A 27508-nucleotide genomic window follows, 5' to 3' on the forward strand; every position below is an offset into this window, starting at 1 on the left:
TTTTTGTTTAACAGGAAGTAATTATGTTGTTTTTTTGGCATCTATTGTTAACTACAATGTCCCCATAAAAGTGTACAACTAATTAATTTAAGCTGGTCTTTAAGTTTTGCATGGACATACAGTAGTTTTGTTCTTTTGTTTTCCCACAGATGCGTATAGAGGACGTCCTGACGCCGGACACGTGCGTGTGTCGAACTGAAGACGGCAGATTCTTGGACGGTGAGTTGAGGAGGACATCACCACCTAAAAGCCTTATTGCTTGTAGTCAATGGTTGTTATTATGAAGTGAGTTTATTAACCCAACATGTATGATGTTGTAGATGTGAAACATGCCATGCTGGAGACCATCGTGCCAAAGAATGACTCTGATAGCATCATGGTGGTGTTGGGCGAGCACAGGGGACAGGTGAGCAGACGATCCTGTGGTTCTATGGATTGGGATTTAACCACTTTGAACCTGGGGTCCTTGTTTTGGGGATGTCATAGCTTGTACATTGGCTATTTTGTGAAAAAAATAAAAAATAATAAAAGGGGTGTAATTATATGCATTTGTTTAAAATAAGTGTTATATAGCTCTATATTTCGAGTTATCATTGTTATAGTGTCTCTCTAGCTCTTAAGTAAACATAAAATAAAAAAATTCAATTGTATCCAACCAGGAGAGAGAACTCATACGATATAAATTAAAGTGAAATTGGAAGTGATGAAACAAAAAAAATGAGCATACAAAATTAGAACTGGAACAGTATAAAATTAAAGCTGATAATTATCTTTGTGGGGTTCTCTCTTCTGATTGGATCAAATTGGTATCCTGACTAGAATATAGAACTTAACCATAAACGTTCTTTCAACTTATGTGTAATGTTCATTAATTTACTGTGCGCTAGATGTTTTGCTTTTGACAGTATCGCCATGTGTTTTTAGGTGGGTCGTATTCTGCAGCGTGACAGGGACCGATGCAAAGCCATGGTACAATTAGACCGCTATGAAGAGAAGGTTTTCACCCTCGATTATGACAATATTTGTCACTATGTTGGAGCCGTAGACCACTGACCTGCCTTCATCTCCCTTCCCCTCCATTAAAAAAAAGGAAAGTCAAAATAGTGTTTTGTGGTATTGCACTTTCGTAATGATGTTTTTATACAATGTACCATCTGATGCGAATAAAAATGAATTTCTTTAAATGTTTTACACAATCTTCAATTTATTAGCAAAATCCATCCTCAGGTCAAAAGTAACAATGACGTAAGTCAACTTCAAGGTCATTTATACAGAGGGGGTCATATTTACAACTGTACTAAAAAATAAAGCGGCACTGTGTAACTTTTAATGAATAAAATGTATGGTAGAATGTTAGTACAATATAAATTGGGGTGGTTGTATTGTCTGCCTGCTCTTTTATTGAGACATTTAGATTGTGTCAAATGCCATGTCTCACCTAGACAGGATCTGACTGTCGAGATTAAATAGATCCTCTAAGCAGGCAGGCTCTATTAGCTCAATGGTAAAGATTTCAGAAACCGGGTTCAAATCCAGGGTAGAAGAGGGAAGTTACATAGTGCAGCTTATTGCACAGTATGAATATACTGGACGCTTCAGAATAAGGAATTCCCATCAAAGCAACAATCTGTGAGTCAGTTTAATGAACAAAACATTTAAACAAATCTGTGTCAAGTATGTTAATACGATATAACTAGTACATATGCAGTGGTGGTCTCCCTACTCTTCCATTGAGACACATTTACACCCTTGTCAGGTAGGACACCTACTCAATGTCAAAGTTATTTAAAGGAGCGCGGATGCGTCTATCAATATACAAGTTAAAGCATTGGCCGCTGCTCTTTGTGGCCGTGCTTCCTAATGCAAAATGCATGTATGACCCACCATGTGTGTCTATTGCAGCAGGAGGTCCAACCACAATTTAAATCATAACTCGGATGAATTCTCAAGAGGCTTGGTTTGTTACACATGTCAGACTTGCAGTTAGGATATGGGATAATTAAAAGTGAAAATGTGGGTTTTGATATCAAAACACCTTATCTAACAGCAATGATTATAAAACAGAAAACATGTTTTAGTCTTAGGTACTTGTATAGAACAGACATATTGTTCACAGTGGGGTGGTTATGGCCAGACTCCCCAGCCACTATGACGGTGATGTACGACCCGAGTGGCCTATGTAGCGTCTACGTATAGTATGTCTATGGTTGTCAATGTGCCATCTACGTTATGTCTATGGTTGCAATGAACTCTCTGACAGTGAGGAAAACAACGGACATAAAATTGAGGGATTTAGCTTTAACAAAAAGGAGTCATGGTTCTGTTGGTTCTTCAAGTTCTGGTCACTCCGGCGGTGGTTTATTTGCTGCGTTGGCTCTGAGGACGGCACCTGGGCTGGGATACGGCCGCTGCTGGAACAGAGGCCCTGCCGCTGTGGTGTCTGCACCCGTCTTGGCCTCATTACGCTTGGGCAAGCCAGTGGACCACGTGCCCCTATAACCAAGAGAGGATGGTATTCATACAGTATGCCAGCTAGTCAAAAGGTTTGTGCCAAGATTAATAAATTATTATAATGCATGCTGTGGTTTCATCATCAAGCTATACTTTATGCGTTTACCTTTAACCAATTAATGATTTGGGCATATCATCACCATTATAAAACAGCTTTTTAAATAGTTTTTAAAAAGAGATGAGGTCAGCTAGGTTCCTCATTACCTTGGAGCATCAGAATAAGCACTTGGATCCATTGGGTCCATCTCATCATCTTTTCTTCCTGAAATACAGAGATAACAATTTCAGGTATGAATATATACAATATTCACAGTAATTGAAAACATGCTGTTCAGCAGAACATGGATGTAACCGTTACCTCTCTTATTCTTGCTGTAGGGAGCGACGTCCTCTCTCCTCTGCTTCCTTCTGTCTGCTCTGTTCATGTTCTCCCTGCCGTCATCTCTGTCTACTAGTCGTTCTCTCTCCCGTTCCCTCTCTCTCTCCCGCCCTATGTCTCTGTCTGGCTTCTCAAATGGCCGCTCCACTCTGTCCTCTGCTCCCTCCACTGGATAAACAGGTTACACAATATTATTAACCACATGAACCCGAGCGTCCCTATTCTGGGCATGTCCTAAAACTTTTAGATCTGCTATTTTCACTGAAGAGACTTGGTGTAGAGAGACACAAGGAGCTGGACCAGGTATAGACCCCTTGGGGGACCCTGGTCAACAAAGTATAAAGAGTTTCAGTGGTTCACAATCAAATGATCACAATCCTCCTAGTAATTAAAGACCAAGAAATACTAGGCAGATCAACATCGACTAGCTCCTGTTTGAAGAACTTGATTACAGCTCCATGAAGTTTCAAGCACTAAGCTCTGTCTCACACTTTTGCTCCAAGTGTCACTGTTAGTTACTGTAATAAAATCCTTAAAATTTTTGAAGTATTTCATTGCCAATATCTGGAAAGTTGAAACATTTCACAACCTTTTGAAATACTTTCAGCCAATAACTAGATCTGTGATGAGTAGCAGTTCTTGTGGTTGAGGGAAAGACATGTAATGCAGTTCAAATCAAAATAATCTGTTTTTGCAGTATGAATGAGTTCATAAGGTCATACCCCTCAGCTTCTTGGCAGGTTTTGTTATGACAGAAGTTGGGTCCGTTGGGGACAGCCAGGCCACCAAATCTGTTTCCACATTCCAGTAGTAAGGGAGGGAACTGTGGATTGTAATTTGCAGTCATGAAGGTACAGCAGTAAGAGTTGCTGGTTACGCTGTGAATACCAATCAAGAAAACAGCAAATAACAGAACATTCAGCTCCATATAGATGATTTATTAACCTCACCAACCTTTTGGCCTCTATCAAGCTGTTTCTATACGGAGCTGTGTGTGCACTTGTTTGTCTTTTTCTCAATTTGCAGCCTTATAACGTGTGTTTGATGTCATTAAAAGATGTGATCAAACACATTCCTTCAAATAGAACTACATGTTTAAAATGGTCAATGTCACTAGCTATTTTCACACAGGAAAGTCAGCCACTCAAAATACATAGTTATGATAATGTAATATATATCAGGTTTGAAAGAGTTTTATGTGACACTTTTGTTTAACTTTAATTCATTTTATTTAATCATACATGAGAAATGATAATACAAAAGACAAGCATGAAACTAAAATGTAATAAAACCAAAAATTAAACTAGTAATTTAAAGAAAAGAAAAACGAAAACTCTAAAATGTGCCTTGAAAACTAACTCGACCAACCAAACTTAAATGGAGCTCTAAAATCCAAAACGAAATAAATATAAACAATTGGCAACATTCTCATCATGCAAAGTAATTATTGTGCGCAAAGCCACTGTCTGCTTATAAAAGTGTGTTATGGTGATCAGATGAAGGATATACGGCCGTCACTTACCAAACAGGGTCAAATACTTTGTACCAGTTTGGTGGTAAACTTTCTAGTCTGGTGGCCTCATAATCGACGTTGTTATCATCATAGTCCTCTGCAATGATCTCCTCATCACCATCTAGATGGATGGGCACAAAATCATCAAATGTAAGGTAAATGTTATGTTTACATGTAGCCTAACACATTAAGGCTTTATCAGACCGCAGGTAAATCCGATTAGTTTCTCAAATCTGATCTTTAGGACTAACTGATTGTCCACACAGTTATTTGCAAGTGATCAGATTGGATTTGTGTATTCAGACATCGTCGACCTATCTGCATTGGTTGCCGTGTCAGCGGTTTAATGTCATAGGAGTCAGTAATACTTTACACTATGTCGGACGATGGTGTCACTCGCCGAAAATAGCTGATTGACAAGCTCACAACGTGTAGCATCGCAACAAGTTGTGAGCTTATAGATCTGCTATTTTCACGGAGCGACACCGTCGTACGAAGTACAAATCAGGCTTCAGTGTCTTAGGTCCCCAGACACAGCTTTAGACATCAGTTTTAAATCGCATTTCAAACCACTTAAGAGACGTGGTTCAAATCTGATAAGCAAAAGTCTGTTTCCATTGTGTTGTGTTGCTGTTCAGACTTGATCTAACCAGACTTGATCTAAACAATCTGGATAGGCCAAATATCTGATTTGGCCGGTCTTGACACAGCCAAAGTCGTAATTACATATTGGCTACCTTGATCTGTTGGCTTCACAATTCCTCTCTTGGCCAAACGAGCCAACAACGCTGGAGGCAGAGGCATCCTGCAGAGAAGATAAACATTAGACCAGATGCAAACAGCAGGACAACAAAGTCATTTTCAACTGCCTCCCTCCCTTCCCCTCCTAGCTCCTACTCAAATTCAGCAGTGAATCTGGACGTTTTGTCAGTAAACTGGGTACATACTACATACATACATACATACATACATACATATATACATACATGCTTCTAATGTGGCTAGTTTTGCTGACATACTTTCTACCAAAAGCCAACATTTTCCACCATTTGTCTGGTGGTGGCGTTTAGTTTTGATTTCCCACCATATGCTATGCATTTGCACATGTTTAGTTTATATTGTATCTTTATGGCTATGCAGCTTGGTTCTGGACTGGGTAGTCTTCTTAACACTATAATGTTTTGCATACTTTGAAACAGCCATGGCCTGTATGTTAGCAGCAATTAGCCGCAAGTATGCAGCCCCATTTTGGCTTAGCTGCAAGCAACTTAGCATGAAGTGTTAATATCACAGCCATTCTAGGACTACAAGCAGCTTTATCAGCACATTAAAATATGCACTCTATTGTAATATTTAGTAGTGTATACTAAATGATTGCCTTCATCGGTATAAATGGAAATCTTTTGAAAATAGCAGATCTACAAACTCGTAATGTGTCAGGCATTGAGAGCTTGTAGATCTGCTATTTTCAAATGGCCTAAATGGTTAATGTATGTTTTGTAATAATATACAAAGTAACTAGAAACTAAAGTTTTCAAATAATTGTAGTGGAGTAAAACGTACAATATTTGTCTCTGTAATGGAGTAGCAGTAAAAGTACAGAAAATTGGAAATACTCCAGTAAAGTAAAAAATACCTCAAAATTGTACTTATGTACAGTACATGAGTAAATGTAGGCCTACTTAGTTACTTTACACCTCTGATTCTATTGTAGTATTTGGTGTATACAGTATAGTATATGATTGCCTTCATCAGTCTGTAAAATAAAACACGTTGAAGAGCGTCGCACAGGACAAACACCCCGGAAGACATGTTCCACACCTCTCTCTCTGTTCATTGGTAAATATTATCACGTGATAGAATATCTTCATGAACTGATGTGCTGTAATAAAGCATAAAAGGTTAACATATTACCTTATTCAATGAATTTACACCAAACGATCACACCGTGAAGAACAATGTAACTAAACACACACACACACACACACGGTTCATTCAAGACCAACAGCGTCGTCGCCGTTGCGCACAATGATGACGTCACACATCTAGTAAGGTTTTTTTTTTCTTCATCTCCGCCAGGCCGAGTGCCGAACTGCCGAAGGCAGGAGGGAAAATGTATGTTCTCATGAGTCTGGGACTCGCACTGTTTAGCCGTTATAAGACTTTTGGAGACCAATCTATGACGTCAGAAAATATGACGTCTTTAGTTGGGAGAGTTATTTTGGGATCTCGGAGTCGGGCGGGCAGGTGTTTGTTGACAGTACCCCGCCTGACAACAGGTTGCTGATGTCACGTTGATCGCCTTGTTTAGAATGCAATGCAACATTTGCTTTGTTGAGTGATGTCAGAGCAGAGCCACACTGCTGTCAGCTTATATAAAATGAGAAAATGTAGTTAGATTTCCACTTCATCCTGTTCCGAGAGATAGTGTCCTCAGCGAGAGAAAGAGTGCGAACGAGTGAAGGAGAGAGATTATATATAACTCCATCCCCATCACTGTCTCCATGTATAGCAGCAGCTTCGATGAACCGCCACTCCTGGAAGGAGTGATGTCCCAATCTCCAGAGACTCCGGTTTTCTACTGTTCTGAGTGTCCTTATGGCTTCGCATCTCAGGTCTTCCTCCATAAACACATGAAGAGGAGCCACAAAGACCTCTACTTCCAAATGCAAAGAAATGGACAGATCACCTCGGCAGCCTGTCAGCAAGTAACCAGTTCTGGAACCGGCCAGAAACAAGGAGAAGACACAGAAGGCAAACCAAGATCCAGTGATCAACAGTCTACCAAAACTCAGAAGGGAGAAGTAAAGAAAACTCACATTTGTAAACAGTGTGACAGGAGTTTCAGGCATTTAAGTACTCTTAACAGACACCAGCGTGTGCACACTGGAGAAAAACCTTTCCACTGTAAACAATGTAACAAGAGTTTCAGTCAATTAGTAACTCTGAATACACACCAGCGTCTCCACACTGGAGAAAAACCTTTCCACTGTAAACAGTGTGACAAGAGTTTCAGTCAGCGAACTCACCTGAAGATACACCAGAATATCCACACTGGAGCTAAACCTTACCACTGTCAACAGTGTGACAAGAGTTTCAATGTGGTAAGTAACCTGAAGACTCACCAGCGTCTCCACACCGGAGAAAAACCCTTCCACTGCAAAGAGTGTAACAAGAGTTTCATCACGTCAAGTAACCTGAAGACACACCAACGTCAACACACTGGTGAAAGACCTTTCCGGTGTCAACAGTGTGACAAGAGTTTCAGTGTGTTATGTAACCTGAAGACACACCAACATCAACACACTGGAGAGAAACCGTTCCACTGCAAACGGTGTGACAAGACTTTCAGTGATTTAGGGAACCTGAAGACACACCAGCGTATCCACACAGGAGAAAAACCTTTCCAGTGTAAACAGTGTGACAAGAGTTTTAGCGTATTAAGTAACCTGAAGGCACACCAGAGAATCCACACTGGAGAAAAACCTTTCCAGTGTAAACAATGTGACAGGAGTTTCAGTCTGTCAAGTAACCTGAAGACACACCAGCGCCTTCACACTGGGGAACAACCTTTCAACTGCACCCGGTGTGACAAGAGTTTCAATGAGTTAGGAAGTCTGAAGAGACACCAACGTGTCCACACTCCACAACTCTGCCCACCAAAGGGTGCTGAAAGCACCAAAACAAACAGTGTGGTCTTAAACACCACTACCAGACTCCCCAAATGAAGGATGATGATGGCCAAGCAGTGCCAAGTGGGAATTCGGTTGGACCAGCGGTTGTTCAGAACCAAAATCTGCAAATCCCGGGCTGTCTGACTGTGCCCCATTTAATGCCCATATACGGAGTTCCATTATGTCATCAATATGATGTCATAGTACTAACTTTATACACTGGCCCCTAAGTACTATGATAATGAGTACAATGAGTATTGTATAACTAAGGGGCATGCATTCTCAACAGGTATCGGCCTAGTTTCCATAAATGACATTTTGGAGAAATGATGCAATTTTATGAATGCTGTCACTTTTAATAACTTTAGACTGGGCCTAGGCTACTTGACACAATACAGGAGTAAGGTCCTTCTGTTACATGATAGAATATACACTCCCCTGGGCACACGGAAGCCTTTAAGTTATGATATCTCATATCTATTGAGGTGGACCTGCTTCAAGTTGTATTAGATGCTCCTTTCTATGGACGAGTTGTGTAGGCTCTATCGACACCTATTCATATCTGGGGAGCCTAAATCTGTGTTGCCTGGAATCCATGCCGACGTGCAGGCTGTTTTGGACAGCTCACTCCCTGCCCTCCACCTCGCCATCAAGACACTGAAATCAACCAAAGACACATCAGATAAAGATGACATTCGCAGGGCCATCGCGGAAACATTTCAGCTGGTGGAGCAGGCCTGGGTTTTACCCAGCATTGGCCGTCAGGTTGCTGAAGAGATCTGCAACAGAATCCGACTGGATGGAGGTCTACAGCCTCTTCTTCAGCTTCTACAGACACCTGTGGTAGAGATCACTTATGAATCAGCAAAACTACTGGAACAGATATTGGTTTCAGAGAACAGAGATTATGTGGCACGCATGGGGCTGGGGGTCATCCGCAGCCTAACCCAAAAGCAGGAAGATACTCAGCTGGCACGTAGTGTCTCAGGGATCCTGGAGCATATGTTCAAACACACAGAAGAAACATCAGCACAGCTCATCACCAATGGTGCCATGGATGCTCTTCTCTTCTGGTGCCGAGGTACAGACCCCACAGTGCTGCGCCATTGTGCTGTGGCCCTATCCAACTGTGCCATGTATGGAGGCCATCGCTGCCAGCGGCTGATGATCGAGAAACAAGCTCCTGAATGGCTTTTCCCACTGGCCTTCTCTAAAGAGGATGAACTCATTCGCTTCTATGCCTGCCTAGCTGTAGCTCTGTTAGCTGCCAACCGAGAAATTGAGAAGGAGGTGGTCAAATCCGGGACTTTGGAGTTGGTGGAGCCATTTATTGCATCATTAGACCCAGATGAGTTTGCGCAGAGCTTGCTGGACAGTGCCGATTGCATGCAGGGGAGAACGGCGGCTGACCTGCAGCCTCTCCTGCCATTGCTGGATGGAACACGACTAGAGGGGAAGTGCATAGCTTCTTTCTACCTCTGTGTTGAGGCAAGCATAAAGTCCCGTCAACATAACACCAAGATATTGCAAGAAATCGGAGCTGTGAAGAGCCTAAAGAGGATTGTCATGTACTCCAGTAATGGTACAACCTGTTCTCTTGCCAAACGGGCACTGAGTATGACGGGTGAGGAAGTGCCAAGACGTATCCTGTCATCCGTGTCCAACTGGAAAAGTGGTGAGGTGAAGACTTGGCTCCAGCAGATAGGCTTCAGTGCCTTTTGTGAACGTTTCCAGGAGTTACAGGTTGACGGAGACATCCTTCTAAACATCACTGATGAGGATCTGAACACTGACCTAGGCATGACTGTGGGCCTCACTCGCAAGAGATTATTAAGAGACGTGCGTGTGTTAAAGACATACGCCAACTACTCGACATGTGACCCAAGCAACTTGGCTGATTGGTTAGCTGACGTGGACCCCCGTTTCCGCCAGTATACCTATGGTCTCGTTCAGTCAGGAGTGGATCGCAACAATGTGCAGAACCTGACTGACCACCAACTCCAGTGTGACTGCCACGTCGAGAACGGTGTCCACCGGGCAAAAATCCTGGCAGCTAATTGCAAGCCCTGTAAGCCCCGCCTCACAGATACCCAGTCTTCAGATCCTGACGTGTTCATCAGCTACCGTAGGACCACAGGCTCCCACCTGGCCAGCCTTTTGAAAGTGCACCTCCAAGTACGTGGATTCAGTGTGTTCATAGATGTGGAGAAGCTGGAGGCTGGCAGATTTGAGGACAAACTGATTCAGAGTGTACAGCGAGCGCGAAACTTCATCCTTGTCCTGTCTGCCAATGCGCTTGACAAGTGCATGGGAGACACTTCCATGAAGGACTGGGTACACAAGGAGATAGTCACAGCCTTGGGTGGAAAGAAGAACATTGTTCCTGTCATAGATAATTTCGAATGGCCAGACCAGATGTCGCTGCCTGAGGACATGAGGTCTATCCTAACCTTCAATGGCATTGTGTGGTCCCATGAGTATCAGGAAGCTACTATTAAGAAGATCCTAAGTTTTCTGAAAGACCAAAACCGACTGGACTCCAAAGATGGCTCAAAAAGACAAACAGAAATAGTTTTACCTTGACTGCCAACAACACCAAATAAAACAGGGCTCATCTTCCACCCATGTGTCACATATTCTGTTGCCAGCAGGAACCCTGTGAACACAGGAACACAGATTGAGGAGAAACAAGGGAACCAGGAGACCTGGTACTGCCAGACCCCTAGTGGTTGAAATCTGAATGGCAGGACTTCACATGACGTGTGTGCAGAGGAAAAGAGGGACAGACTGACAAATGCCTCATGTAGGCCGACCCCCTGGGTCTGGCAAACATCAGTCTGGCGAAATACGCCGACCAAAATTGCACCAGAGAGAGTTAAGAACTCTTAACTGAGATCAACTATTACTAAAGGCAAAATGTGTAACGAAGGCACATAAGCAAAATTAATCAAAACTAGAAAATGTGCTCCTCGGAGCACAGGTCTCCGCCAGGCGAGGTGGTAAAAGAAAGTACTGTTCCTGATTAATTCTGTCTTACCTATTTATATTACATATTGTGATGTCACGTGAAGCTTGACCAATGTTAGGTGTTCACAGACGGACGGACACACACACGGACGGACAAAGTGAAAACATACGGACGGACACACACGGACGGACAAAGTGAAAACATACTCTCCACCATGCCTTCGGCCTGGTGGAGAAAATAACGGTTATGAAGGTTTGGTTGGAGGATGAGAGGAATAGAGTTTCTGTTGCTGTTCAGCTGCCAATCCTCAGAGCAGTCAGAGCAAACTGAGGCTTTTGAATAGTTGGAGCCAGAGCCATGTGATTTTCGTGATGTTTGGACAAAATCTGTAGGAGTAATATAAAAATATATATAAAAATTTGTTTAACAAAAATCATCCTCCTGGTGGCGCTATAATAGGGCAATGTCAAAAGGGTGGAATTTCTTTCTCAACGTAGTGCGAATGTGCATGCAAAGCTTCACCGCAATCAGTTCATGATTTGAGGCATTTGTTCAAAACGTGCCACTCCTGTAAACTTCAGATTTCAATCTTAGCCAATCAGGATGGAATATGAAAAATCAAACAGATCCGTCTTGATCACATGACTATAGAAATCATATGTACCGATTTGTGTGAAATTTGGATAAAACCTGAAAGAGTAAAAAAAAAAGGTTTTACATAAGGTCCTGGTGGCGCTATAAAATGTGAAGAATGCAGGGCAAAGGTTTTACACATACATGTTCATCTCTGAGCTGCTCCATGAAGAGGCGCAGGACTACCTGCTGAAAAAAATAGAAAAATAGATTGGATCAACGCCCTAGTTCCCCATACTCTTCTGTGTGTGTGTGTGTGTGTGTGTGTGTGTGTGTGTGTGTGTGTGTGTGTGTGTGTGTGTGTGTGTGTGTGTGTGTGTGTGTGTGTGTGTGTGTGTGTGTGAGAGAGAGAGAGAGAGAGAGAGAGAAAGAAGGATGAAAGTCTCTGCCAGTGCTGTGGCAGGCAGGTTTTTTTTTTTTTAATCAACACATGTCCAATGGACCCTAAATTGAACCGCATGTAAGAGGTATAGAGAATAGAGAAAAAATAAAACTGGGCGGCAGGTGCAGGACCAACAGTGGATCAAGGCAGGATAAAAAAAAAATAGAAGTTTGCACACTGTGACTTTGCAAAAGCTCACAGTCAAGGCTTTATTGATTAACGTAACACAGTCTTCGTCAGAATCATTCTGACTGTGTTCAGATGTTTGGTCAATCAATAAAGCCTTGACTGGGAGCTTTTGCAAAGTCACAGTGTGCGGACTTCTAATTTTTATCCTAGGTCTATAGTGAATACCTCCACCTTCACTTCCCACCATAGTGAATTACAAATGCGTAACGTTGAACCATGTCATAGACAAACTATTTTTCCCGGCGCCTTCCTCAGGTTCCGACAGCTGCTTCTGACAGATTCAAAGGTGTAATATTATAAACTAGAGGTTTGGGCTCTCACATCTTGAGTTCGGGCAATTCTTCAACAACAATATGAATCCATAGTGAAATTCAATTGAATAAATCATATGTATGCATCCAGTGACAAGTTGGTGTTACAGAGGTAGGACATATAACTATGTTGCAGCCAAATACAAAATCTGGAATCTACAGAATATATTCCTCAGGTCATTATGGTTTATCACATTTGACCCTTTCCCTCTGTATCCTCTATTTCAACCTTTAACTTTATAATGTCAATCAATACTTATACACCCATTCTACACCCAGCAATTGAAATTGCTTTACACTATAAACATTAAGGGTATTAAGTTAATAGAAAATAAGAGTACGCTTATATTTAGCTTAGATATAATAAAATGACATTGCAGAAAAACCTCAGAAAATGACATTGCAGACAAACCTCAGAAAAAGGCAGCGGCAAACAGAGGTCTTCAGCTTTTATTTAAAAGAACTGAGAGTTGTAGCAGAGCTGCAGTTTTCTGTGACTTTGTTCCACTATGTGATGCATAAAAACTGAACGTTGCTTCTCCACATTTAGTTTTGACTCTGGGTTCAGAAAGCAGACCTGTCTGAGATTACTTGCGAGGTCAGAAAGGCATTTTGAAAAATATGGGAGATCTAATGTTTAGACAGTGAATGAATACCCAGCTTAAGTTATTACAATACAACTGGTTGATGAGAACCTATATAACTCCTGTTAAGTTAAATAGGCTCAGTAGTACATTCAGATAATGCTTTATAATTGTAATCAGTATTGAGACTCTGTTTCATTGCCTGTGGGACTGTGGAAAAATGAAAAATGAAACATGATATCCCAAATGGTATCGGTACATTTGCCTCACTATCCTAAAAGACAAAACGTTTGATAGCCTTTAACTGCAAAAACCTGAACAGGCCAAGCATGTTCATGCAATGAAATTCTCCCCAGCAATGGCTGGGGGAAATGTCATCTCGTCTATCAATGGAAAGGATCACCACATGGTCAGGGGTAAATAATATACTTTTAGAGAGGTTTGGGGACCATTTTTGGACTTTGTTGTTCAGCAGAATGATGTGGGTGATATTCTGGCTAATGAGGTAAACTAGGAGTGAATGGGTGTTCATGCTTTCTTGCAGATTAGAGGCTGGTATTGGCATTTGGTACTATGTTTTATCTGATTGATGTCCCATGTTTTTCCTACAGGATCGGACTTCTGTTTTTATTTGTGTTTTTGTACATTCTTTGTTTTGAATGTGTACAGTGTTTTATTTCTTGGGTGATTATGCGGATACTGATGGATTCTTGTTTGTATTTATTGTCTTTTGGACAATATTTATACAGTTTTGTCCTCTGCTTGAAAAATCTATTAACACAATATTTTAAATATATATATATATATATATATACCGTAAGTGTAGTGATGGTCCATTGTGGAACCTTGGGCCGTCAACCTTTACTTTATAGAGTGTGGAGCACAGTAGCTGTACTCCAATTAGAAGGCCGAACGTGCCATCCACTGTTTTGGATATACTGAATGCTAAAGATAAGAAGGTCAGAATTCTCCAGGCGCTCAACCGAACGCTTGTTTGCATGCAGACCTAGATGTGGAGCGAATTGCCTTCGTGATATATCAGGTCGTATTGTTTTAATATCATTGATTTGCTGTTCTTTTATTCACATAGTATAGAGGGAATCTCCCTTGTTTGTCAATAAAGATGCCTTGCGCATGTGAACGGTAATTTCTGTGTATGTCGTCTATAAACTGGACTTTAGGGTTCATTGAACCAAGAGTGACAGGTCTGCCACGGCACATCAGTAGTACGAGTACTGAAGAAAATGCATGGACAAGTTTTTCCAAATCCTGTTGAAACAAAAGTCCTTTATATTATGGTGTTGGTAAGCCGACTTCATCTTAGTCCATGACTACATCAAGATTTTTGGCTTGCAGGGTTGTGGTTTTTAACATTACAGAGTGCTATTAATCATTCTTCCTTGGCTCCAGAAACAATGACTTCAGTTTTGTTTTTGTTTAATTGAAGAAAATCCTGGCTCACCCAAACATTGATTTGTTAAGTGCACTTACACAGTGCTTGCATTGGAACATAGTCCCCTGGTGATATGATTATGTAAATGTATGTTGCCTGTATAATTATGGTAACATATTTTGTTGTTTTCCATCATCTGAGCCAGTGGAGGAGCATGTAAATATTGACAGAAAAGACCCCAAAAAATAGCCATGGGGAAATCTGCATCTGTCATTTTTGTCTGCTCAAATGTCAAATTTCTAGAAACAGTAAGTCGCCTAGCTTGTATGTATCAAACCAATTTAGTAGGCCTGCTGTGCCAGAAAAAAACTCCTACTTTTCCAGTAGGCCTCGTATGTTGTGGTGAATGCAGCACTGAGATAAGTATAGTAGACTGATATTCTGCCACATATGTTTAATAAGTGGATGTCACTGAAGACCTTATCAAGAAGACTCTCTCATATCAGTGCTGCGGTGTGGTCGAAATCCTGCCTGCAAATATAAAAGCAGTTTACTGCAAAGAAGTAGCACACAGTTGACACACGTTGCTGCAGCAACCCACCCGTGGCGCACGATGATGACGTCAGTCAGTGCTGGTTGTCAACAACAAACATGGAGGAGTTTGCTCGTGAACCCTGGTGAAGTGAATAGATTCTTTAATATTAGCAGTGTATAATTTTCAAAGCTTGTTCCCAGCCATTGTGTTGTGTTTATAAAGCTTTGTGATCTGTAAATATCTAAATGTTATTCCTTTTTTTTTTAATGAGACCTGCTTTGAGATGAGATTAAACAGTGTACTAATGATTAGTACTGGATGTGTTCTGCTTAAGGCTGCTTATTGATCAGTGTGGTAAACTAAAATAAATGTTACTTCATTTACAGTAGAACCAAACAACTGTTTACAATGACTGATGATGAAAACATAAATAATACATGGTTGACTTCAATGATATCACAGACATGATTATTGCTCAGAAATAAGCAAATATACTATACCATGTTGTTCCTCAGGTCATTATGGTTATCTAATTTCACTCTTGTCCATCCTGCATTTCAACCTTTAACGTTATAATGTTTAAATCAACCTTTGTGTTCATACATACACCATTCTAGTCCCTGGAGGATAGTGGATGATTGCGGTGGTGCCTTCACCCTGGGTGTACTTGGTGGAGGGTTGTTCCACTCAGTCAAGGGCTTTCGTAATGCCCCTATGGTAAATATCACTCACACCTCTGACATTTTGCAAGTAATGATGTAATGACATCATACTTTTAAAAGTCAGGGAACAAAACAACATAGTCTTTGTTGTTGGTAAACAGGGTGTTCGACACAGGTTGAAGGGCAGCGTGAATGCTGTTAGAGGAAAAGCTCCACAGATTGGAGGTGAGTAGCTTTTGTTCTGTTTTCATTCAATGTTTCATTTTTTTATGTAGCTGTTTATGTACAATTTAGTCATTTAGCAGACACTCTTATCCAGATCGACTTAGATCAGCAGAGTGATCAGAGTAAATGATGTGATGAATCATGAAGCCTAGTCAACAAACGACAAATTGCTGACAGAAACGGTAAATGGTCACAAACGAGTGCAGAGTCCTTCAAACGACATAGGATACCAGGTAAACATTACATCTAGCATCCTCTAAACCACAGGCTATCTAAAGACAGTGTAGGCTACAGTATATAGTACATAACAGCTACTAGTGTTGTTATTTCTTCATGGCTAGCTCATGTAATTACATAATTTAATTCATGATTGTTTCAAAGCCCTCACTTATAAATATCTACAGTAGTGTTAATTGTAAACACTTTCTCCAAAACGGATCAACTTTGCGACTCCTGTATTATGGTTTTGCAGGTAGCTTTGCTGTGTGGGGTGGGCTCTTCTCCACCATCGACTGTGGTCTGGTCCGTCTGCGAGGAAAAGAGGACCCTTGGAACTCCATAGCAAGTGGTGCATTGACTGGGGCAGTCCTAGCTGCACGCAGTAGGTGTTCAGATGTTTGGTCAAACTAAAGACTAAAGCCTATTTCAGACCAAAGGTTTGTGACAGGACTAAACCGTTTTAGAACATTTCAGAGAAAGATTGCAGCGGTCTGAATTACCCCGTTGCAGGTCGGCTGATGCCTGCTGATTTCGTTTCATGAGATTCAACTTGTCGAGCAACAAGTTTCACAACATATACAATTATGATTTCTCATCTGTCGCTCTTGCAAGTTGCTGTACGTTCCAAATATCCTGCAGGGATGCCTTTCCAAAGTCAGAGCACGAATGACATCCCAACACATTTAATCTATGAAGTGTTTAGGAAAACAATAGAACATGAAAAACACATTGATATCTTAACTGGAAATACTGCCAGATCTTAGAGACTGTTGGAATTGCTAGTTGGTTGTCTATAATATAATAAAGCGTAATATATGCAATACAATATACACCGGCCACTTTATTAGGAACGCCTGTCCAAATTCACATTATCGCAATTTCGAATCAACCAATCAGCAATACCAACCATCAGAATGGGGAAGAAAGGTGATTTAAGTGACTTTGAACGTGGCCTGAACTGTTGATACAGGTATGATGCATCCAATTTTCTCGTCCACTGAACTTCCACTCGCTGGATTTTTTTTCTTTTTCGCACCATTGTTGCAAACCACAGTTTTGGGGATTCTGTTGCAAATGGTTGCAGGTTTCAACCTGACCCATGGGAAATCTTTGGTCTGAACTAGGGTTAAGCCATACAATTTTTTTATTCTAACTACAGTACCTTCCATCATCTTCGTTCACTGGTTTGTTTTGTTTCTTCTCAGGTGGACCTTTAGCTATGATGGGCTCTGCTATGATGGGAGGAATTTTGCTGGCTCTGATTGAGGGTGTTGGTATACTTCTTACTAGATACGCAGCACAGCAGTTAAAGAACTGTGAGTGAAGTGTCCTACATTTTGTTATAATAGCAGTAACATGCTATAAAATATCTAACAGCGCATTTGCAGTCGTTAGCACAATAAATTTGCCAAAATACTGACACACCCACAGGAGTTGTCCTTCCTCATTTTGCCTCCCTCTCCTCTATCTCCCTGCAGCAACTCCCTTTGCAGAAGATCTTAGTCAGCTTGCTCCAAAGGATGGCAGTCAGAAGCAGGAGTAGAGGACATTAAGGAGTCACCACTACACCACTGATCACCACTAGGATGAGATACTGTTGTGGAGCAACGCAGTCGTGTCAATAACTTGCACTATATCGATAACTCAGGAGAATTTACCTTCAATTCTAGTTTTTTTTGGGAGATGAATGTATGTATGTATGTATGTATGTGTGTGTGCAAATGAATGAGAAATGTCTTTACCTTGCCAGTATTTCATGATACAGTGCATGAAGTCCTAAGAATTGTATTTATTTGTATTACCACAGTTATTCTTATGGATTCTACTGTTGTTTTCCCAACCCCCAAAACATTATAGGAATAATAGGACCTAGTCCTAGGCCATCAGTCCTATGCACCAGCTATTAATCAAGCTTGCAAAGAACCTTGAAATTGTACGCTCAAATTCACTGCACATACTTGTAGGCCTACAGTATGTTTAACACACTGCACATACATGCAGGCCTATGTTTATCACACTGCACATTCACATGCAGGCCTACACTGCACATACATGTAGGCCTATGTTTAATACACTGCACATGTAGGCCTATGTTTAGGAAACTCATTCCACATTTATCCTTTAAAAAGTCTTATTCTTTTGTTTTGGTTCATTAGAAAGAAATTTCTCAGTTGGCAGCTTTCATCAATTAGATATAATCATAATGATAATAATAGTAATAATAAAAATATGTATAGCACCTCTCAAAAGCACTGTTACAAAGTGCTTCACACAGTAAATAGATATACAGTATACTGTAATAGATGATGATCAACAAAAACACATATCTTATCCGATTCCTGACAGAGAAACATGGACGGTCAGCATTCCTTGACCTCTTGCCATCTGTATCTGATGCTATTCCTATGAACTCTGCAACCTATATCTTTACATCCGCCAGCTTATTGCAGCAAAGCACTTTTTAAATGTATTGTCTCTGTTTGCCATAGTGGCATGTTGCTGCTAAATGTATCTAATCAAAATATGTATTCTAATGTTGGTTCATTTATTGTATTATTTACTATGAAAATGAAAATGGCAAATATGTAAGTACTTAATACAAACTGCTGACTTCATTACTTTGACATTTTTCTTATCCAAGCAGCTACAACAAGTTATCTACACTGACTGTAGTCAGGCCAAAAAATATTTATTATTTTTTTTATGAATACTTTTTTTTATTAGACTACATATGTTAACTTATCAGAGACCAAGTGCATATGTCTAATGTCATAATCTAGGCTCAATCTAAGTGAAACAATTGTATAACAATTTGGTTTATTTGTGTTTTTATCTTGGTTTGGTTCTTGATCTGTTCCTCTCGTGTTTCATTCTCACTGTTGTTGCTGTTATGACACCTGAATGTTCCTCCGGGGAACAATAAATGTTTTATCTTCTATGTCTAGAAGTGCTTGTCTCCTGTATGTTATATAGCTCTATGGTCGCCATTTACGGGAGAGGTGCGCCCCCTGTCGTCGTTACAGTGGTCCTGCATGGCATGGAGGTCACATCAGTCGCTGTCCTAAGTGCTGAAATCAGTTGGAACCTTCCCTAGCTTTAGTTGAAAAGGAATTTGTAGGATTTTTTCCTTTGGTTCAATCTCTGCGTCTCAGGTCGAGTTATTTTTCTTCTTCTTCCTTGTTTAGCTTTCACCGTCTCACAGAGTAGGGTTGTCCCCTCTCTGTACCTCCACCCTCCCTTGAGATTTCCACTGTCATCCTTTTAAACGGCTCAATTAGTTTAATCCCCAAGACTGACCATCGCAGATACGTATAGCCTACGTTAGGCCTATGCGAAGGAGGTTACTTTCATATTCGACGTGTTTATTATTGTTATTATTATTATAGCCATGTTTGCACGGCTAAAGTCTTTGCCGTTTTCATCTGCACGTGGAAGAATGTGTAAATAGGGCCGTTTCATTGGACTTGACGACAGCGGAATGGACCGAGTCGTTCAACGGGACGGACGACAATCACCCTGAGGAGTTTATGTTTTTTTATGAAGTGATACCAGGTTATACTTAGCCTAAATCAACTACAGACATGGAGCCAAAGAAAGGTAATGTGACATTGTAAGACAAGAGCATCATGCATAAGGAACCTAACCTTCATAAGGAAAACATGAAGCGTTTGCTCATATCTTCCAAATGGAGCCTATAGGCCTATATGCATTAGCTGTAGCCTACTGTAAAGTGAATATGCTCTGAGAAAAATGTTCAGTTGGCTATTTACAAATGTAGTGTTCACAATCAGCATCAATAGTAGAATATGTTTGAATCATTTTTTCCTGAAATATGAGTAGTGTGGACATTCAGTGAAGGTGATGTAATGTCTCTGTAATGTATGAAAGGAAAATGTCTATTCCCACTTGGGCCCTCCATAATAGACTATTGTCAGAATATTGCATATTATTTTATGGGCCTTTATCAATTTGACTATTCATCTCTAATTTCACCTGTTTGCAATCATAAACAATTACTCCACCATCAGGCTTCTGTATGAGGCCTTGGTCAACAGGTGTCCATGCCTGTACTTCATGGGGACCTGGCCACACTGCTCTGAATAAAGAAATAGGTCACATCTGGTCCTATCTTCTGAAGCCCTCCAGACATACCTGCCTGTTCTCCAACTGTCTGTGTATGACCTGTAGCCACATGGTCAAATCCTTTCCCACTCGGTGTTGAATACAGTATAGATTTAGCACAATTTGTTTAGCATCAACACAGCATGGGGTCTAAGACCCACACCCATGCAGGCTGCGGTGCATGGCCTAGCCATCACAGCACCCGCAAGGTCTAGGTCACCATGTGTTTCCCTAGATTTAGATTTAGTATTATTATCTTTTTAGCATTGGAAAGCATATATCTGACAATGACATTATAACTTCAATGGATTCCCTTTCAAGAGTTTTCTATGACCTCTTTGCATTTTTTTTTTGTGCAGAAAAGTAGATTGTCGATTGTCTATTTTTGGCTAATGTTCCCCCGAAGTTCAAGTGTTTGAAACAAAAACTAAATGATGGTTGTGCACCCCTTTTTGTTGGCAGATGGCGGCGAGGGGGGCGATGCCGGAAAGTCGGACACCATGGGCTCCACCAGCTCTGCCAAGAGGAGAGGAGGGGGGGCCAAGAAGGCCATGCAGTCTGGGCAGTCTGCCCTCAGAGCCCCCCGAGCTCTCTGCTGCCTCACCCTCAGCAACCCCATCCGCATGGCAGCGCTGTACCTGGTGGAATGGAAATATCCTTCTCTGTTGTGTGTATGTGTGTGTGTGTGTGTGCGTGCGTGTGTGTGTGTGTGTGTGTGTGTGTGTGTGTGTGTGTGTGTGTGTGTGTGTGTGTGTGTGTGTGTGTGTGTGTGTGTGTGTGTGTGTGTGTGTGTGTGTGTGTGTGTGTGTGTGTGCGTGCGTTTGTGCGTGCGTGCGTGCGTGTATTACTATAAAATTTAGGGCAAAATCCCCCCCACAAGTAAATCCCCACCACAAGTCCCTGTTGAAGTTGAGTTTGTTATGTGATTTCCAATAGAAATAAGTGTCATTGGGTCCCCTAGCAAAGTAGATGGCTGTGAACGCAGAAGTGGGGTGCTTATGACATGATGCTGTACATATGTACACTTTTATATGAATGAGGTGCAGATATGCATGTGTCAGGCGAGTTGTAGAGTCTGGGCGGCTATAGCTGAATGGGTAGAGAGGCCGTCTGGGAAACAGAAGGTCTCCGGTCCGCCACCCCGGCCCCAGTCTATAGAAGTGTCCCTTAACGAGACACTTAACGCCTACCTACTACTAATATTAGGATGGGTAAATGCAGATGACAAATTACATCTATGTGCAAATGTACAATGACAAAAACACCCCAAAGGAGTGGGGACCATATTTGTATTATTATTGTTATTATATTGATGCAAATTTCTGTATATCAGGTTCAGTTCCTGCCTCCAGGGTCTTTGTTGCATGTTGAACCTTCTCCCTGCCATTCATGTTGTGCGTGTCTGTCTTCACTATCCTGTCCCAGTATAGCAGAGATGGGTAACAACTAGCCAACTGTATATAATTCTTAACTGCAGCCCTGCAGGCCTTTTGATATATTTATTCTACTCGCCATCTTTGCCAACTGCGTGGCCATGGGCGTTACCAAACCCTACCCCGATGACGACTCCAACCGGGTCAATCACAACCTGGTGAGTTCCTTTTGTTCCTCCTGGGCAGATGTACATCCATAGAAAGATCACGTTATTGGAATAGAGAACTTAGAGGGTCTGGGCCAGTGATTCTCAACCTGTTTAATTTCAAGGACCCCCAGTTTGATCTGCACTAGGTCACAGACCCCATTTGATTTGTTTTTTATCTCTGATCCCTATCTACACTACTACTCTCTAAATTCCTCAATGAAATCCTCAACTTAACTCTGTGAGTGTACCTCGGACCTCACGTTGAGAACAACTGATCTAGGCTTGTGCTGAACATACAATTTAGAAAGGTTTAAAAATGAAACATGTAGAACAGCCATTTGTTGCTGTATTAGATTAAACACAATCTATGTCAGGATCAAATACCACTTGATATGAAATGGAAGAAAGTAATGGACTGATTCTGTAACTACACCGCAAGGACAGACTGTCATCTTTTAATCCAACAGAGGCAGTGACTAAATACATTTACTCAAGTACTGTACTTAGAGTAAGTACAATTTGTAGGTACTTTTTCTTGAGTGTTTTTGATAATTTATACATCTACATTTTGTACATCTCATATGCAGACATTTAGCTTTTTACTCCACTACACTTATTTTACAGCTGTAGGTACAAGTTACTTTGCAGATTTAGGTTATTTAAGTGATAATTTACCAGCTGTAACATTAAAGTGATGAACAATAATTAATAATATGATTGTGAAAAGGACCTTGCTGCATACATTACGTTTGGTACTGTATATTTTGATGCCAATGCTTTTGTACTTTCACTTAAGTACAATTGAGAATGCAGGACTTTCACTAACAGACTATTTGTACATTGTGGATTTGCTACTTGTACTTGAGGAAAGTACATACTTCCACCACTGAATAGAGGTCTCCACCAATGCTTGCTAAAATTCCATTCCTGTTGCATTATGCTTCAGTTCATTAATATCCCTACAATCTCTGCTTATCGTCTAATACTGTACCTAATACTTTCCTTAGTTTATGTTTCTAGCCGTTTTTAAGACAGTATTATGTTAAAAGTACAATACTTAAACACAGACCATCTGCTCTCTCTCTTTCTCTCATGACATGAACTGATCTGATTATTATGTATACCTGAGTATATACCTGAGACATTTTACTCACTAAAAGCTAATAACCACGAGCAGTCATTTACTTGAAATTATATGACCATGAATGAACATGATACTTTAGCTAACCCCTGGTGCACCCCCACCCCCAGATGCATTGTGGGATCTGTGCTCTGTTGCTTAAGGAGCGGATCCCTTTATTGGATTGGACTCCATGACACTTCGTAACACTATGGTGAAGTCTGACAGTTTCACATGAGATTCCCTCCTGAATAATTCACACCACACTTGTCAAGGTAGTCAGGCCAATTGTGTTTATTTACCCCCCAGTCTCAACTAAAGTTATCTCATTATATTTGACACAGTATAGAGCAGGTAAAGACCATCCTACTATAATTCTAGTAAGGGTGAGTTTGTCTGTAGTGGTGAGTGAGTAGTTGAAGCTACCCGGTTCTCCTCAGTGGCTGGAGCAATTGCTCTGATTTTGCACACAGCCATTGACCATTACCATCTGAACTTAACTATGGGTCCCAGCTATGGGACGAACTGCCTCCCGGGTTGCCAGATCATGTGCGCATATCCCCCCACGGATGCGTTGACCGGGTATGGTCTAGTACTCTTTAATTTCCAGAGACAGAAACAGTTCCTCCATGGCAACAGCAGCAAGGAAAAACTCCCCTTCAATTGGAAGAGACCTTGAACAGAACTTGGCTTTATGTGGGCAGCCATCTGCCTTGACCGGTTGGGTTGAGAGAGAGAGAGAGAGAGAGAGAGAGAGAGAGAGAGAGAGAGAGAGAGAGAGAGAGAGAGAGAGAGAGAGAGAGAGAGAGAGAGAGAGAGAGAGAGAGAGAGAGAGAGAGAGAGAGAAGGGGGCACAGAGATGCGACAACCCAAATACTGTAATAACAATAACTGCTATAATAGTCCATTGAAACCCTCAATCCACATACAAGGGGTTTACAATCACGATCCATAGAAGCCTGTGAGACAAGAAAGCAAAACTCTGGGGAGGAAGTGATGGATGGACGCACAGACAGACAGACAGACAGACAGACAGACAGACAGACAGACAGACAGACAGACAGACAGACAGACAGACAGACAGACAGACAAGGCATACAGATAGAGAGAGAGGAGAAGAGAATAGCTTGGTGAGTCATGAGAAGATCCACAGCAGTGTAAGCATAGCTGTATAACTTAAGGGCTAGTCCCAGGCAAGCCAGAGTCAGCTCTAACTGTAAGCTTTTTCAAAAAGGAAAGTTTTAAGCCTTGTCATTTTTGTCATTGATTTCATATACAGTATGCAACATGCCTCGTGAGTTGTTAGAAGCAAACCTTGTCGTCTGTAATTCACAAGATCACATTATCTACTTTCATAAACTGATCGGATTTAAATCTGTGACTAAATATTGACAATGCAATTCCTTATGGATGCACTCCTCATGAGCTTTGTTCATGTTGTGTGTGCCTGTGCCAACTTGTGTTAAGTAACTAATGACAGTGGTGGCAGTGATTAGTATTAGGCCAAAGGTTGCTGGAAAGGGATCTGGTGACCGGCTTAACCAGTGTTAACCAGGCAGTGGGTTAAGAGGTCACAAAGCCACAGAGATCAGCGCTGTGCAGCTAATGCTGCTCATTTCTGTGTGGTTGGAAATGCTTACAATAACTGCAAAATAAAATATTATGTAAGTAAGTACTTCTATATAGCACCTCAATGGCTTCTGACGTGGTTCAAATCATTAACATACAATTAAAGCCCTATACAGAGTAAATAAAACAGAGCAAAACAGATCAAAAACAGGGACTTAAACAGAAAAATTATAATAAACGGCCATAGAACATGGTTTTATCTCTATGGTTGTTCCATCCTTTTAGAACATGCTTTTATGGTTATTACATAGTTACATAGATGTTACATAGATTTCCAATAGCCCTGATCTGAGGCCCTATGGGACTGTGTTTTAATATATTCAGAAATGCCTAATAGCGTTTTAAAATAACTCTAAATGACTCATGTCATGTAGCCTATAAGTGACTTGTCAGGAAGTTAAATTGTACTACATGTTTTCATTCTGTGTTCCCTCTGCACCCATGTTGTGTGTATAGGAACAAGTGGAGTATGTGTTCCTGGTCATCTTCACCATTGAGACCTTCACAAAGATTCTGGCCTATGGTCTGGTCATGCATCCCAGTGCCTACATACGCAGTGGATGGAATCTGCTTGATTTCGTCATCGTCATTGTTGGGTATACAGCTACATTACGAGATCTAGAAGTGTTCTCTCAGTTCTCTGTCTCAGATGCACTAACGTGCACTTCAACTCACAATTGTTTAGGGCGGTATAATGTCTCTGTTCTTCTATGCAGATTTGAATTTCCTGTTAGTTATTCCAGTGTTAAGACTGCTTTTAAAAGATGATACAGTTATGGAAGTTAAAAGTAGTAATGTTAGAGTTGTAGAGTTGTTATTCGTGTGTGTCCAGGTCATTCAGTGTGTGTGTGTGTGTGTGTGTGTGTGTGTGTGTGTGTGTGTGTGTGTGTGTGTGTGTGTGTGTGTGTGTGTGTGTGTGTGTGTGCAGGTTGATAAGTGTGATAGCAGAAGTGACGACAGATCATAAACCAGGGGAGGCTCACCACGCTGCAGGTAAACCTGGAGGTTTGGACGTCAAAGCTCTCAGAGCCTTCAGAGTGTTGAGACCACTTCGACTGGTCTCTGGAGTACCAAGTGAGTTCACAATGTGTTCCACACGTGTGTGTGCATGTGTGTGTGTGTGTGTGTGCGTGCGTGTGTGTGTGTGTGTGTGTGTGTGTGTGTGTGTGTGTGTGTGTGTGTGTGTGTGTGTGTGTGTGTGTGTGTGTGTGTGTGTGTGTGTGTGTGTGTGTGTGTGTGTGTGTGTGTGTGTGTGTGTGTGTCTGTGTGTGCATGCTCGTGGGGGCACAGGTGTTAAACTAATTAATTTAATTGCAAAAATAGCAGCTCTACAAGCTCACAGCGTGTTGATGCGTTCTGAGCTTGTAGATCAGCAAATGTAGCTATTTTTAACACTTAAACACTTTTAACAGCTTAAGTAGCTCTGTTGTATCTTCAATTCAGGAATCGATTCAGCCGATTATTAAAAATCACACCCTGTGTGAAGTAAGCGGTGCCTTTGGGGCGGGGCTTAACTCATTTCAGTTCGTCCCTATTGGTGGTCTGAGTCCACTTACCAAATGTGTACTTGGTAGCATGCTGCAAAGTGGAATAATGGCTGTTTAAAGCCCAGCCAATGGGCAGACAGAGGGGGCGGGGCTTAAGTAATAACAGTTGGTCCCTATTGGTGCTTTTAGTCCATGTGCAAAATTTGTACTCCCTAGCATGCTGCGAACTTGAGTTATGGCTGTTTGAAGGCCAGCCAATGGGAAGACAGAGGGGGCGGGGTATCAGCAATTCATGCTCGTCCCTATTGGTGGTTTAAGTCCACATACCAAATTTCGACTTGGTGGCATGCTGCAAACTGGAGTTATAGCTGTTTAAAATCCCGTGCTCATCCCGTGCTTACACGGACGGACGGACATAACATACGCTGGGGGTCCCTGGACTCCTCTTTGATAACTTCAGCAATTCATACTCGTCCCTATTGGTGGTCTAAGTCCACATAGCATATTTGAACTTGGTGGCATGCTGCAAACTTGAGTTATAGCTGTTTGAAATCCCGTGCTCATCCCGTGCTTACACGGACGGACAAACATAACATACGCTGGGGGTCCCTGGACCCCTCTTTGCTAACTTCAGCAATTCATGCTCGTCCCTATTGGTGGTCTAAGTCCACATACCATATTTGGACTTGGTGGCATGCTGCAAACTGGAGTTATAGCTGTGTAAAATCCCGTGCTCATCATCCCGTGCTGATACGGACGGACGGACGGACATACGGACAAAGTCAAGTGTAGAGCGGTTGGCACCGCTAAAAAAAGCAATTGAAATTCTTTTGCGTTGATTCATTGATATATATAAAATTTGGAAAATATATACAAAAAACATGCTTCTCAATTATTCCATTAATTGGAAAAGTAATCGATTGAATAATCGCAAAGAAAATGTTCTATAGTTAACACCCTATGTTAGCATGTACTACTTATGTGGGATAATGGAAACTGCATGTGCCTCCAGGTCTGCAGATTGTGTTGAACTCCATCATGAAAGCCATGGTTCCTCTGCTGCACATCGGTATGCTGGTGATGTTCGTCATCATCATCTACGCTATCATCGGCCTGGAGCTCTTCATCGGCAGGATGCACAAGACCTGCTACTACTCAGGCACAGGTCTCTGCTCTTCAAACTGCAAACACAGTTTGAACACATAAAGAATGAAGCTCTCTCAGGATTCACATGCACAGGAAAGGACCGCACACTCCTAGCCCTTTCCTGTGATTCTTTATGATTTAACTTTTTTCTTCCCACAACCAGCACCTCCCACCTCTAATTGAACAGCCTGAACACAGTGTTTGTATTTCACAGCAGTCTACACATCCATGACCATTACAGGGC

The 27508-nt window shown here is 41.4% G+C and overlaps 4 protein-coding genes across 5 annotated transcripts in view; 3 read left to right on the top strand and 1 right to left on the bottom strand.

The window, feature by feature from the left end:
• Window positions 1-1621: 1621 nt before the first annotated feature.
• On the bottom strand, window positions 1622-6423 carry pqbp1 (polyglutamine binding protein 1). The gene is made up of 7 exons (XM_084069737.1): window positions 6318-6423; window positions 5141-5208; window positions 4413-4524; window positions 3613-3713; window positions 2870-3058; window positions 2716-2773; window positions 1622-2493 (listed from the first exon to the last, which is right to left on the bottom strand). The coding sequence occupies exons 2-7, from the start codon at window positions 5205-5207 to the stop codon at window positions 2343-2345; spliced, it is 678 nt and encodes a 225-aa protein (XP_083925863.1). The 5' UTR covers window position 5208; window positions 6318-6423; the 3' UTR covers window positions 1622-2342.
• A 2164-nt stretch (window positions 6424-8587) lies between these two features.
• Window positions 8588-10660, top strand: LOC311054100 (NAD(+) hydrolase SARM1-like; the record flags this gene model as incomplete). Its single annotated transcript, XM_084069980.1, has 1 exon — window positions 8588-10660. The coding sequence occupies one exon, from the start codon at window positions 8588-8590 to the stop codon at window positions 10658-10660; it is 2073 nt and encodes a 690-aa protein (XP_083926106.1).
• A 4522-nt stretch (window positions 10661-15182) lies between these two features.
• Window positions 15183-18970, top strand: LOC311053933 (mitochondrial import inner membrane translocase subunit Tim17-B). Of its 2 annotated transcripts, XM_084069739.1 has the most exons (6): window positions 15183-15214; window positions 15690-15789; window positions 15896-15959; window positions 16432-16560; window positions 17384-17494; window positions 17657-18970. In XM_084069739.1, the coding sequence occupies exons 1-6, from the start codon at window positions 15189-15191 to the stop codon at window positions 17719-17721; spliced, it is 495 nt and encodes a 164-aa protein (XP_083925865.1). In that variant the 5' UTR covers window positions 15183-15188; the 3' UTR covers window positions 17722-18970. The 2 variants fall into 2 exon arrangements, with proteins under 2 accessions (XP_083925865.1, XP_083925866.1); XM_084069740.1 differs by lacking the exon at window positions 17384-17494.
• Window positions 18971-20779: 1809 nt separating this feature from the next.
• The window catches only part of cacna1fa (calcium channel, voltage-dependent, L type, alpha 1F subunit a), a 34812-nt gene continuing 28083 nt past the window's right edge, over window positions 20780-27508 (top strand). Inside the window, exons 1-5 of the mRNA XM_084069981.1 lie at window positions 20780-20967; window positions 21786-21891; window positions 25088-25227; window positions 25560-25705; window positions 27131-27283. Of these exons, the coding sequence (XP_083926107.1) occupies window positions 20801-20967; window positions 21786-21891; window positions 25088-25227; window positions 25560-25705; window positions 27131-27283 (712 nt within the window). The 5' untranslated portion in view covers window positions 20780-20800. The remainder of the gene's footprint in view (window positions 20968-21785; window positions 21892-25087; window positions 25228-25559; window positions 25706-27130; window positions 27284-27508) is intronic.

This window comes from Gymnoscopelus microlampas (genome assembly GCF_963454915.1).
Source record: "Gymnoscopelus microlampas genome assembly, chromosome: 10".
Classification (NCBI taxonomy): domain Eukaryota; kingdom Metazoa; phylum Chordata; class Actinopteri; order Myctophiformes; family Myctophidae; genus Gymnoscopelus; species Gymnoscopelus microlampas.